The sequence below is a fragment of the Misgurnus anguillicaudatus genome, chromosome 5, assembly GCF_027580225.2.
Source record: "Misgurnus anguillicaudatus chromosome 5, ASM2758022v2, whole genome shotgun sequence".
In the NCBI taxonomy this organism is placed as follows: domain Eukaryota; kingdom Metazoa; phylum Chordata; class Actinopteri; order Cypriniformes; family Cobitidae; genus Misgurnus; species Misgurnus anguillicaudatus.
In genome coordinates this window covers 25,150,123-25,164,361 of record NC_073341.2, presented here as the reverse complement: position 1 = coordinate 25,164,361, position 14,239 = coordinate 25,150,123, and the positions used below count along the sequence as shown (strand labels likewise).

Here is a 14,239-nt window from a genome sequence, read left to right as displayed (position 1 = left end):
ATAACTTATCATGTACATACAAGATTTTCATCAAGGAACTGAACATACCGTCTTTCTCTGTGGCAGTGAAAGTTGATCCTCTCGGTAATGCTGTAAATCAGATAATAACTGTTTAGAGAGAGAAAAAGAGAAACAGAGAGAGAAATCAGTAAAAAGTACTGTAGTTAAAAAGCATTTTTATGTTTTTAAAATACATGCATACGCATATTCTGGTTGTTACTAAAGAGTAGCGTAACTTTAAGAGGTACCGGCCAGTGGGCTATTAGAACCAATCTGATGGGATAATGGCCAGAAAATGGGCCCTCTGGGCTAAATTCAATACTTGAGGAATGAAAGAGTGGCTTGGATGAAGTAGGATCAGTCTCAGTTTTGTACTTTTGGATTTTACAGCATGACTCAGACCGGGATCTACTAAACAGAGCTACATTCAGACAGATCTCACAAGTAATGCCACACCATATGTACTTTAGTAAATCATATCTTTCACTTTGATTTCAGTATGCAGACCTCTATTCATCCCATAAGCCAAAATAGACGCAAAGACAGATGGTGCATAGCAAATTACCAAATGTGCCTCTACTCTACACATGCAATATAGACACACCGACAAACTGCATCCACACACACCCACAAAAATACCAAGTATGACAAACTGTATGTGACACAAAATGTGGGTGTGTGTTTGTGTATTCTAAGGCAGTTTTAAATGACAAAGTTTATGGCCTGTTGAATAATCTTAAACTGAAACAATATGGTCATAACATTTATAACTCACTCACACACATAAGCTCTTAAGGGAAATTGTCAATCTTTACATCACCTTGAATCATTTCATTATCTTTTATCAATCTGTCAAACATTCCTTCCTGTATCTGTCGGTATTCAAAACAACTAAATCACACACGCAGCGCCTGGAGCGCTTGTCAGTGACATACCAAAATCCCACCCACCCTAACACCTGCTATTCAATCATCTCTCACTTTATTATGGGCTGTAAGTCACTATGGCGATTGGCCAGGTTGGCAGGTGAACGGTGAGGTCACATTGGGGTGGGCGAGGAAAGCCGCATACCCCAGACACCACCGCACCACACACACTTACACATTAACATCTCCATATGCAACCGAATTCATATAAACACGCACATACTGCAATAGTTATATAGTTTGCACGTGTCTGCAAATGTGGATAATGTGTAAAAGTAAATTATACTACTTATCTTTATATATAGCTTATAAAACTGTAGTGTTATAAACTTAGCCTCATAAACCAGAGTGGGGTCAATATCTGAAAGGTCAAAATATTTATTACGCTGCTTTCTAAAAGGCTTGAGTCCGATTGGTCAGTCACGAAATTTCAAGGTCAAACATTGCAGCAAACCCTGGTCTAATCTGTGTTGGACTATTGCCAACCATCTTCTATAATGTCCTAGTATTCTCAAACTAGTTTCTTCAGCCTATTTACATAGTAAAAAATAATTGTGAATTTCTTTGTGATCTTCATAAAATTATCCTAAATAATGTTCAGAACTTAAAATATAGCCTTGATAATATACACTCACCTAAACACCAGACTAATACTGGGGCCTTTCGCCTTTAGAACTGGTTAGAAACAATGCTCAGGTAAGCCGTGGCATTTAAACGATGCCCAATTGGCACTAAGGGGCCTAAAGTGTGCCAAGAAAACATCCCCCACACCATTACACCACCACCACCAGCCTGCACAGTGGTAACAAGGCATGATGGATCAATGTTTTTATTCTGTTTACGTCAAATTCTGACTCCACCATCTGAATGTCTCAACAGAAATCGAGACTCATCTTCAACTGTCCAATTTTGGTGAGCTTGTGCAAATTGTAGCCTTTTTTTCCTATTTGTGGGGTCTTCTGCTGTTGTAGCCCATCCGCCTCAAAGTTGTTCGTGTTGTGGCTTCACAAATGCTTTGCTGCATACCTCGGTTGTAACAAGTGGTTATTTCAGTCAAAGTTGCTCTTCTATCAGCTTGAATCAGTCGGCACATTCTCCTCTGACCTCTAGCATCAACAAGGCATTTTCGTCCACAGGACTGCCCCATACTGGATGTTTTTCCCCTTTTCACACCATTCTTTGTAAACCCTAGAAATGGTTGTGCGTGAAAATCCCAGTAACTGAGCAGATTGTAAAATACTCAGACCGGCCCGTCTGGCACCAACAACCATGCCACGCTCAAAATTGCTTAAATCACCTTTCTTTCCCATTCTGACATTCAGTTTGTAGTTCAGGAGATTGTCTTGACCAGGACCACACCCCTAAATGAATTGAAGCAACTGCCATGTGATTGGTTGGTTGGTTAGATAATTGCATTAATAAGAAATTGAACAGGTGTTCCTAATAATCCTTTAGGTGAGTGTATAACCAACAATAAACATGCTAATGTACTGTACAGTCCCCCAGGTTAATATCGCGGTATAAATATCTCCAGGATGACGCAAGCCCATCAACTTCGTGTCAAGGACTTGATTAAAAGGGTTTTACTTTGCTATACTAACCGGATGAGTGTACATTATCCATTACACAACAACCAAACCAGTATAAACATAAAACCCACAACTGGTGCCAATCAGGACACTGGCACAGCAGGCGTTGTAACCACAGACAAAATCAAGTATATCTTTGTTTACTGCCAAAAATACATAGCCTGACACTCTAAGAGGAAGAGAGAGGGAGAGATGAGCATACGAAAGGAAGAAAAAACCCATATCGAATTGGCAGAATGTGGCAACCGTGAGAAAGAAGATAAAGAAAGGATTCACACGGTGATCAGGATAAAGACACTCAACACATACACTGGGAAAATTCCTTGTTTGTTTATTATGAAATACTTTTGTCTTTTTTCAATAAAAACCGTATTAAGTAAATATATCCCATTTTAAGGATCTTTAAATGTTTTTACTTGAAAACAAATGCACACAACACTCCCGAATTCACCTAAACATTCTTTCCTCTGTTCTTACACATTCCTCTCTTTCAGTCATTCTTTCAATAATTCAGTAAAGGACCACAGGTGCACCTGTTTCAACTGAATCCTTTCAGAAAACCAACACAAACACACACATACGGTAATCTCCAACCTCACTTACGCACACAGCAGCAACACCCAACAACTTGCTGTGCAACGCACTGAATGTCTGCTCTTTAACAGAGACCGAGAAAGATTTAGAGAGGAGGAGGAGGCAGTCAAAAGTCATCTGTCTTTTTTCCTCTTTAGCTGTATTGTTTGTAGTGTGTCACCTGGTGGAAAACAGAAAGGATAAAGGGCCTGGGGATGAGAAGAAAGGCAGAACGAAATAAAAGGATGAAAAGGGATGGAGGGACCGAGAGAGGTGGAGCGCACACAAAATGAGCAAAATAAAGCAGAGGATGTTGTCCAAGCTGAAAGGCCTTTTTAAAACTGCCCTCCCCTCCAAACTGCTCTTCAAGTCTGTGTGAATGTTCTGTCTTTCTGTTCTCAAGCACGGGAGACAAAGAGAGAGAGACGGGGAGACGCAAACACACGAGCGAAATCAAGGCTGAATTGGGAAGTGAATTGTTTTGAAAGGAAAAGTTTACACATTGGGATTTGAAATTTACTCAGTTGCTCGTTTTCATATAATGAATGTACAAAACAATACGTTGTACACTGTTAGACTTAACTGTAATTTCTACAGTTACTTACCACAAAATGCCCAGTAAAATACCATCATTTTCTTTTCCAGTTCATTACTGTGTTATGCATTGCATTATGGGTATGAACATTTAATTTACAGCGATTTACTGTATATTTTGAATTTGCGGTAGACTGCTGTAAAACAACAGCAGTAGTGCTACTGTAGTTGAATAAAACAGTGTTATAAAAGCATATAAAATGAAAAAATAAAATATATCTATGAAATGAAATACATTTTATTTGTTATGCTTTTAGCAGTGACGCAAATTTCAAAATGTGAATTGTTTTTCAGCAGTTTAAATAATTTTTTGAGAATTGTAGATAGAAACAAGAATGGAATTATGGATAAATGCTTGACCGTCAGATTTGAATTTGACCTCAAGACTTCAAAACACTAGTGACGCCAAGATTTCACTCCTTGGAGTGTCATGAGAGTGACAGAAGAGGCTACATGAGGAGTGTAGCGAATAACTTTCATTAAGTGACTCTGTGGCACTGTGGTAGTGTTATGGATCTACGACAATATATATTTTTAAAATTAGGTTACAGTAAGGGTATTATACTGTAAAATGGAACTGCGGTAAAGGCATCATACTGTAAAAAACATGTACAGTTATGGTACTGTAATGGGGCAGTTACCGCATATATACAATAAAAAGTCTAACAGTGTACTGTAAATACATTGAATGTTGGAGAGTTTCATTTTTGAGTTTTACTTGCATGGGTGATTCTCACGAAAACTTGGTTTTAAAAATGTCAAGCATGAAAATGTAAAAATTGCTTAAATTTACTTTTTTTCCCACCAGACATTGAAAAGCAAAGTCTGGAGTAAATGGGAACATTAATTTAAAAACTTTTACTTATCATTTAAACTTTTTGTTACATAATTAAAAAAATTAGTCCTAAAAAATCTCATTACCGCAACAGTCAGAAAACATCAACACTGACATATTTTCAAAATGACATGACAAACCTGGAAGAACATAATTTGGAGATTCTGCACATGCATTTAAAATCAAAGTATTATGCTTCTATTAATTAAATTAACATTTAATAAGCATCTGTTGCGGTAATGATAATCAAAATGTTGTGTAAGCATTCTGACAAGACAATATTTCAAATTAACTGTAAAAAAATGATCTTACCTGGTAGCCATCTTGAAGTAACTGGTCCATGTGCTTGGTCACTCAAAATCAAACTTTATTAAAATTCTGTATGTGTGCTTAAACTGTTCTCAAAAAGTGTTGCGGAGGATGAGAACATCAGGCTTGGACACATCATATTCCTAATTTTTCTTCATTATTATTATACATGAATATTCAGTAAATATTTTTTCTGTCATCTAAAGTAGTCTAGCAAAACATCCATTTATTTTTTTTTCTTAATATTTTTGTGTTAATTTGATTAAATTACAACATAACGCATTTTCAAACACAGCCGGACACATTGCGGTAATGAGAATTTCAGCAGAAAATGAGATAAAATTTACAATTATAAATTCTTATGTTGAAATCACACATTGTGCAAGGTAGAACACAGTATTGTGTTAATTCTGATGCTTTTTAATGTTACTATATTACACATTTTAAAGCTAAAATCATTAGTGCCATGATGTTTCAATGGTTTCGTGAGAATCACCCGCATACTGTGCTATTTTAAAGGCCTCATATTAAAGACAAATTTTTATTTTTTTGTCAATATTTCAATTTGTATTTTTATGTTAAATACAATTCAAGTACCGACAAGTATTTGCTATGCATAGGTTGATTTCCATTGTTGCTTTCTGCACAATAAACAAGCAAAACATGCATTTTTCTTTCTGTATGTAAGAGTATAAGTGCAGTCATAAATCATCATTAAGTGTGAACATTTACTTTAATATTCTATGTCTTGAAGTTTGTCTGCAGATATTAAATTAAGCCTTGTAACTTACTCTCCCTGCATGTGTGTGGTTTTCCTCGCCAACAATCATGCTGAACACATTACAGTACTTACAACAGCTCTTTATGCTCCTTGGAGACCTTCAGAGAGAGAGAGAGAAAGAGAGATTACGTATCCCACTGCCCACAGTATCGGTCAGTGTGTCTGAATTCCCCAGAGCAGCACATATCTCACAGAGTATGACCTCTCATCATCCTACACACACACTTAGTTAAACAAGTGAGCTAACACTAAAGAACGGGGGACAGTCAATGAAGGGACAAAACGTTCGACCCACAGTGTTGCTCATGCCACAATGCAGCACTGTCTTTCACTTCCTCCCCCATTTGTTTTATTTGAAAAAGTTAAGAAGTTTTTACTGGGATGGGAGACAAAGGCACAGAATTTTAAACTTTGAGGAAAAGGGAATAAAAGTGACCCTGGTGTCACCACACATCATTTCCCTTTTACTGTATTGCAGTGGTGACAATGCACTGCCATCTAGTGGATGAACAATACAGCACACTTTTTGTGATTTCTTGTTTCATCGTATACATAATGTAAAGAATATTCTGTGAAAATATAACCTTTATATCTATTGTCATGTCAAAGATTAAAATGAAAGTGAAATCTAATCAAACTTTAATGCTCCTAATCCCATAATTAAATTATGGGACTTTAGTCCAGGGTTCCCCAAATCTTACCCTGGAGATCCGGAGCACTGCAGAGTTTAGCTCCAACCCTGATCAAACTAATCAAGGTCTTCATGATCACTAGAAAATCACAGGTAGGTAAGTTTGATTAGGGTTGGACCTAAACTCTGTAGTGCAGGGAAAGATTTAGGAAACCCTGCTTTAGACTTTAGCTTGGATTTCTCAGACATGTTCACAATTTATTAACTTAACTTTATTACATTTATTAACTGTGATATGTGTGCATGTTGCAAAATAATCTAATTTCTAATTAGAATTTTTGGTCATGTTTTCAAGTGATGGCTGTCACATGTATGATTAAAACTAAACAAAATCTGTTGGGGTAATACATATAAAGGTATATTCAGGTATATTATAAATATATATCAACCTGACATTATAAATATATATATCAACACCTGACTTTGCGTTCTTATACCAAATAAATTGAAATAATTACAGGAGAAAATCAAGTTTGAGTCCAATGTGCATGCCTCATGGCCTAAACTGATCTTTGGATTATTAAAGAAAACAGTGTCTTGCTGAAAAAACAGCTAAACCAGCCTAAGCTAGTTGACTGATCTTAGCTGTTTAAAGATGGTCCTCCCGTCCCACCCTACCGAAAAATCCAGCTAAGACCAGCAAAAGCTGGTAGCTGGTTTAAGGTGGCAGTAGCTGGTTTATGCTTGTCCTCCCAGCCTGGCAAAGCTGGTGGGTCAGCTGGTCTTCCAGCCTGACCAGCTAAGTCCAGCTCGACCAGCTTTAAAACTGACTAAAACTTGCTTGCTACACCAGCAATACCAGCTTATTTTGGTCTTAGCTGGATTTTTCCGTAGGGCTGCCTGGCAAACCTGGCGTTCAGCTGGCCTGTTAGCCTGAACAGCTACAAAACTGATTAAAAACCATCTTACTAGCTTACAAATCCAGCTACTGTATGACTTGGCTCAGAGACCAACAGCTAAGCTGTTTTATAAGCATGACGTTTAACGTTTCTTTTCCCTACTAAAAAATCCAGCAAAGACCAGCAGCTGGTCCTTCCAGCCTGGCAATTAGCTGGTGGGTCAGCCAATCTTCCATCATGACCAGCCTAAAAAGTGACCAAAACACAGCTAGACCAACTTAACAAGTGACCAAAACACAGCTAGACCAGCTTAAAAAGTGACCAAAACACAGCTAGACCAGCTTGCTACACCAGCAATACCAGCTAAAACCAAGCTGGGAGACCGGCTAAAACCATCTCACCAGCTTATGCTGGTCTTAGCTGGATTTTTCAGTAGGGTTACCAGCCAACACATTTTCTTGTCGTTTTACGATATTCAAGCATGTCGGTACAGTTTGTTTATGCTAATATTTCGATACGTTTATACTAATTGGTTTAGATTACAGACCTGCGATGTAACCATTTGGTGGCAAGCAAATCTGTAGTCCGGTTTTGCACGTCTTTAAACCGTATTTAATCTGATAAAAGTACAGAGATTGTGACAGTTGGCCTAGTGAGGCTAGTTGTTCTTTGTTTGCAGTCCGGTATTTGCCAGATAAATTTAGCTAAACATCTTATTTTAAAATTAATAAAAAAGGAATTTGTAACTGTAGAGAAATGCACTAACATCTGTGGTTACTAACCTGCTCTATGTACAGTAGTTGGTGTTGGTCTGCTGTGCTGTGTAAGATCTTTACCACGTGCATTATCATACTTACCGCTAGGTGGAGCATCTGGGTTTCATACTGCACGTGTCATGATGTGTGAACTGAATGCCACACACTGAAGGTAATTTGAAAATGTTAAAATTACAATCAAGATGTTATAATTTGCAATTTAACAATCTTTATTTTGTTACACTTTTGAAAGACAATCTATAAAAAGGATTACCAATCAACAAAATGTATTATAATAATGATCATATAAACCTTTTAATTGTTTAAGACAAAAGTACTTGAGGATACATTTCTCACACACCCATTCTTCATTTTGCAATGAGATTACTGTTCCTCCTAACAAAAATAATTTAGGATATTTTCTTTAAATAACATCTTAATGCCAAACCGGTTTTATAGCTCATACATCACTAGATTACAATAGGAAACATTACAAAATATAATAAATCAACATACAAAAAAATCATTACATCACCAATGAGAACATATTTTTACACATTCCTAAAAAAACTGCAGTTTCATTAGCAAAATTTCAGAACATGAAACACTGTTTTTATTAACAACCAGATGTGTCTTAATATTGACATATATATTAGGAGTGTTTAAAGCATTTAATCCAGATGATGTAGCACTTGAACCACACTGGACAAAGAAACCCAGTTCTCCTCATACAAATCAATTATCAATGTTTTTAACAACAAAACAGAGGGATGAAAAGACTGTGTGTTCATGCATGCAAGTTAGCAAAAGAATGAGACAAGAAATGCTCTGTGTTGTATGTGTGCTTGTAAGGGTGATATAACAAACAGCTGCAGGGTCAAAGAGCGTCTCTGTGTCGTAAGACATACACACGGATGATCTCACAGTCTGTCACACTGACAACAAGGCCAGGATTAAGTACAATCCCACTTGCACAAAAACAAAGTTAAGGTTAACATAAAAAAGTAGCTACATTTATAAAACAAAATGTACAAAAATCATGTGCACTCATGCTCAACAGCCCTACATTATACAACACACACACAAAAACACACAGACTTTAGTGCAACAACGCAACAGTGCTAAAGTGACTCACAGTTTACAGTCTAGTGTCAGTTTAGTGAAAATGTTTGTGGACGTCCTATGAAAAAAGGTCCAAAGAGCTTAGTTGCTCAAATTCAAGTTTAATGGAAGGACCACCAGATGATCAGTAAACTTTTTTTTTTAAATCCAGTTCGAGTCAGCTGCTCTTTCGACCGGCTTTCTCATGATCAACAGCTGGAAAGTGTACAACCAGAATGGGAAGGATGCCCTGTATTGCCTTCCCATAATAACGTTACCGTTTACAAACTACTTTCCCATGATCCTTTGCGTTCCTTTGTCCCTCGTCTCTAGAAGAGTAACATGCAATCAAAAAATTCAGCATTGGAGCATTTCATAAAGGAGGTAGACACTTCACCACGCACTTTCACACCCCAGTGTTAGTGTAAACACTCACTGTTATGTGTCTGGAGGTATGGGCATTGATTTATCGTCATACTGTGGGGGTGGTGTGAGGGGTTCGATGGTGAAAACAAAGCTCTGCGGGGCATCGCTTAAGCTTTTCCTTCTCATATTCTCAGATTTGATCCGTCTGATCTTAAGGGGAATCAGATTGCGACCAGGACGGCTTTTTCTGCGTCCTCCTGCCCCATTGCTGGGCTCGGTTTGGGATGAGTGCCTTCGTGCTGGGCTGGAAACTTCCTCCATGACCTGTTGATTTTCTACTAGTTCCTCATAAGCCGGCAGCTGGGTGGTGCTGTTGTTCCGCCCGGAGGATTGACTGATGGGGTACTGGCCACTCCCAACCACCTCCTCATAAGTGGGGACCATGAAACCCTGAGCTAACTGTTCCAACCTATACATACAGATACAAAAAAACAAAACACATTTAAAATGCATACAAGCAATAAACGTTTAGCTTAATTTGTAGAGCACAGCATTCCCAGGAACACACATGCTGTTAAAATCTATTCCTTGCATAAAATGCACCAAATGCATAAATGTAAATGTTAAGACTGTCTCTGCATACGCCCGCACGTGTGTATTTAAAAATTTACTCACCTTGCCCCCTCCTGTTGGTTTGCGTGTGCGTTGCTGGCTTGCAGTTCCCTGGCTGCTCGCTGTTTGTTCCGTACACTCAGGCACACGGAAAGCAGCAGCAGAGCGACTCCTCCTCCCGCCAGCACGAAGGCCACAGATGAGGTGTCCCGAATATGACCGGGCTCCAATCCCGAATTGGAGCTGTTACCTCCTGACCCAGAAGGCACCACACTCCACACAAGCATAACAATCCCTAAAGCAATGAGGCCCACGCCCAGAGCAGCAGTAGCATATTGAGCCCCAGAGTTTGTGCCGCTGGTTCTTCTGGAGCTGGGTGGAGTCTGATCACTGTAAGACATACTTCCAAACCTCACCATGGACAACGCTTGAATCTCCTTATTTTAGTCTTTCTTTTCTTGACCCTTTAGCTGATTGTTCTTTTCAGTCAGTCGTAAACAGAAAAAGAAAGACATATCAGCAAATATCAAAAAAACTTTTGACTATTCAGACTGGAAATTTTAAAGGAACAGTATGTAGGATTGTGGCCAAAACTGGTATTGCAATCACAAAACTTGTGGCTAAAACTGGTACTGCAATCACACAACTGGTGGCTAATACACATGACGACAACATAAACATCAGTTGAGGGCTGCAACTCCACTTTTTAAATGACAATATCCTGGCCAGACCACTGTTGTCAGTGATATAAGTATTTGAAATGATTTCTTAATGTCTAGTGACATATCAGGGCCATTTTATGATTAATTGATATAAATTTCTTACATACTGTTCCTTTAACTTTAAATACAATTAGGGCTGCAAAACAATTCACTTTTGGTTTACATCATGTGTGTGTACTGTGTATAAAAAGTGTGTGTGTGTGTGTGTGTGTGTGTGTGTGTGTGTGTGTGTGTGTGTGTGTGTGTGTGTGTGTGTGTGTGTATAAAGAGTTTGCCTTTTTTATTAGTTACCGCCAAAATCAGTATTGTATCAGGTCAGTATTAAAAAGTAAATTCTTTATTTTATGCAAAACCCAATATCCGCCGTGTTATTCTGTCATTTTTTCTCTCTTTCTTTCCAAACCACGACAAATGCCAGTCCTCTTCCTCTGCACAATGCAATAAATCCGCTTAACCAATCACAGCGCACCATTCCACGCATTGTAAACACTTTGAATACACACGGAATCCTAGTTTTCCTCATCTACTTTGTACTTCATGACCAACAAACAAACAAAAACAAATAATATTTTTGGTGGCATTGATAAACCTGTGGTGGTTTTCTATGGCGGGGAAGAAATGTAAGCCATCAAAATCTAAATTTATGTGAGAGGCACTCAGGAGACGGAAAAATGCCGGCTGTTGCTTGTTCTCACACGACAGCATTAAGCTTCTGTCATGCTAACACATTGACCCCAGCGGATCTTATAAAAAACTTCCATTATTTTACGTGAAGTCAACAAAAATCGAGCAGGACCAAAACATTTTACGCTGTCAAAAAAGTTTAGCGATGATGTCCCAAAGATAACAGCAGTAATAACAGTTTTCTTCTTAATATGACAAAGTAAGTGTTTTGATCAATGCCATTAATGTTTATTTTTTTTATTAGTGTATACCACTAGTCAACTAAATGAACATAACATAACAAAGATGAATGCACATTTATATATTGATTTAATAGATTTATAGCATAAAAAAAAAACTCATGGATTTATTGCATTTTGTGGAAAAAATAATCTGTTTTTATAATAAATCTTTGCAAATCAAATTATGGATTTGAAATTTTAATATTATTATAACCTAAGGATGCTATGTGAAAGTTTGTAACAGAAAAAAGTGGTTTTCATCTTGTCACTTTCTTGGTATAGAAAACACATTTTTACTGAAATTAGTAAAAAAGTATATTTTTAAGAAATATTTACATATGTATATTTCTTTTTATATGTGGCTAAACGCCACCTCCGTCAAAAATGAGATAATGATATTGACCAAATGCTCTCAGGACACATGATGCTGGCATGTATTAAACGTTCATACATTTTTTTAAATCCACTTATTACCGGCATTGGGGCAAATAAGAAACATCTTGATTTTTGCTTGTTTTAAGCTTATTTTAATGCTTTTTGCCCAATTTGTAATAATTTGATATTATCTTGAGGCCCCTTGGAAATCTGGTGAGGGCCCCCTGGTTGGGAGACACTGCACTTAGTGCACAGAAGAAGAATTGCATGAACTAACAGGTTTCAATTGTCAAGCTGCAAGAGTTTTTACGTGGTTAAGAGGGTTTACACAACACATTAGAATATTGACCAATTTTTGAGCCTTTTACCTTTATTGGATAAGGAAGGACAGTTAAAAGTGACTGAAACCTTTTTACGAGTGGAAACTTTTGCCAAAAATGCTTGCATGCACTTTACAGTGAGACAATCATATGTTAAATATCAATAAAAAATGATTAAAGTGACATTTCTTGTAAAAATAAGGCATTTCGATTACTGACTAACAATCTTTTCGTTGTCATTAAAGTGAAATTACTAAACCTGAACATAAAGCCTGATAAAAATTGGTAATTTAAAGCAAACATTAACTTTTCAAATGCATAAATGAAGTTTCTCCTTGAAACCTGTTAAAATAATAATTTACCAACCAGGTGTGTACTTCGGAAGCGATAAGGTTTATCAAGCGCATTTACGGCCTACGCACACATATGTCAGACTTGCATTACTCCCTGCAATAAGATTAGGCTGGCGAACCTCCGGCTGAGCTTTAGTTACAGGTGCATGGAAATGAATGAGTTTGATTCAGGTGTAAAGTGAGGGAGTTCACGGCTGTCCCGAACAGACAGATGGTGAAATTTCATCTGCTTTCACTGAGAGGGTTTGTCTTAAAGGCCAGGCAGCTAGTTAAAAAAGTGCCTTATTGCTTGATAGAAATTAAAAACAAACACATGCACACATCATACCTTGCTGTGTCATGCATACACAGCAAATATCTGTACTGGCAGGTCTGGGATAAGTGTTACTGCACTCTTTATCATTTCTTAGCACAAAAACAAATTCAGGTCAAGCTCTCAGATCAGTGTAAACGCAGTGAAAGCATCTGTAGATCCAGGTGCTTTATTATGGCATCTGTTTGCATCTTTTTGAGAGTGACTCATATTTTACTGTGTTTGGAAAAATGTGGGCTGTTATTCACAAGTTCTGTGTCTTGCCTTACAAGGTCAATAAAAGTTTGCATTGAGACAAAGAAAATCTTAAACTTTAGACTAGATTTCACATGTTGAATCATTTCCTTTACACACTTAAACAAGATTCAGAAAGTAAGTGACACTGAAATATACTAAACCTAATATACAGAACATGTCTAAGCATGCAGAAAGATCAAATGAGACAAATACCAAATAAAAAAGGCATGCCAGGAAATGGCAGGTATTTCCTCTCTGTTAAGGAGAAAAACTGTAGCCAGATGAGATAAGACACTCGGCACGTAACGTTAAGTTAGAATAACTTACAGACACGCGCACTGTGTGTTGGGCATTTCAGTGGTATATCTAGGCGCGCGCACCCATACACAAACACGACCACTGAAAATGTATAAACTGACTTGTCTGCTGCCAATGTCAATGCAAACCTAATTAAATCCACAAATAAATACATTTACGTTATGGTAACGTGCTTGTTTGTTAGGTATACAACATGTCGAGATTCTGTCAAGCTCTGTTGGCTAATGGACGCCCCAAAAGTTTGTAAGTATAAGTTAATACTATCAATGTGCACCTAACACACAATAAGAGATTAAAATAAAGAATAAGTAATGCAAGCAAGACACAAACGACCTTTAAATACAAGTAAACAGTTGCGGCGTCGCGTTCCGTTACACACCGACAAACCGCGGACAATTAATCATCACACATTTTAGACGAAAATGCTAGTAAACACTAAACAGAGGACTATAGAAAAATTTCTTTAAGAAAAGATCCATTTAAAAAAATGTCAATTTAAGATAAAAAAAATCACGACAACTAGGGAAGGTCATGTAAATTGTAACAAAAGTTTGAGGAAAGCGGCTTACCGTAAAAGTTTTCATTGTGGTCTGAAGAGTCAGTCCGTGAAAAGGCTGAAAATCCCTTTCAATCCAGTGGAACACACATATATACCGGAGCGTGGGACACATTCTTGAACGACAAAAACTTTAGGTCCTAAAAATGGGTTGGCCTTGAGTTTTACA

General features: G+C 37.5%; 2 protein-coding genes across 5 annotated transcripts in view; both read right to left on the bottom strand.

Moving 5' to 3' along the window:
• sema3b (sema domain, immunoglobulin domain (Ig), short basic domain, secreted, (semaphorin) 3B) overlaps positions 1-5,723 on the bottom strand; it is a 70,638-nt gene extending 64,915 nt beyond the window's left edge. For 2 of the 3 annotated variants that reach the window (XM_073867790.1, XM_073867791.1), the window contains exons 1-2: positions 5,618-5,723; positions 49-108 (exon numbers count right to left, since the gene is read on the bottom strand). The gene's annotated coding sequence lies outside the window, so the exon portion shown is untranslated. The remainder of the gene's footprint in view (positions 1-48; positions 109-5,617) is intronic. The other variant, XM_073867789.1, reaches the window with a different exon arrangement.
• Positions 5,724-8,098: 2,375 nt separating this feature from the next.
• On the bottom strand, positions 8,099-10,488 carry tmem51a (transmembrane protein 51a). Of its 2 annotated transcripts, XM_055167825.2 has the most exons (3): positions 10,035-10,488; positions 9,430-9,828; positions 8,099-9,322 (listed from the first exon to the last, which is right to left on the bottom strand). In XM_055167825.2, the coding sequence occupies exons 1-2, from the start codon at positions 10,388-10,390 to the stop codon at positions 9,432-9,434; spliced, it is 753 nt and encodes a 250-aa protein (XP_055023800.1). In that variant the 5' UTR covers positions 10,391-10,488; the 3' UTR covers positions 8,099-9,322; positions 9,430-9,431. The 2 variants fall into 2 exon arrangements, with proteins under 2 accessions (XP_055023800.1, XP_055023799.1); XM_055167824.2 differs by having other exon boundaries at positions 8,099-9,828.
• Between the last annotated feature and the right edge of the window lie 3,751 nt (positions 10,489-14,239).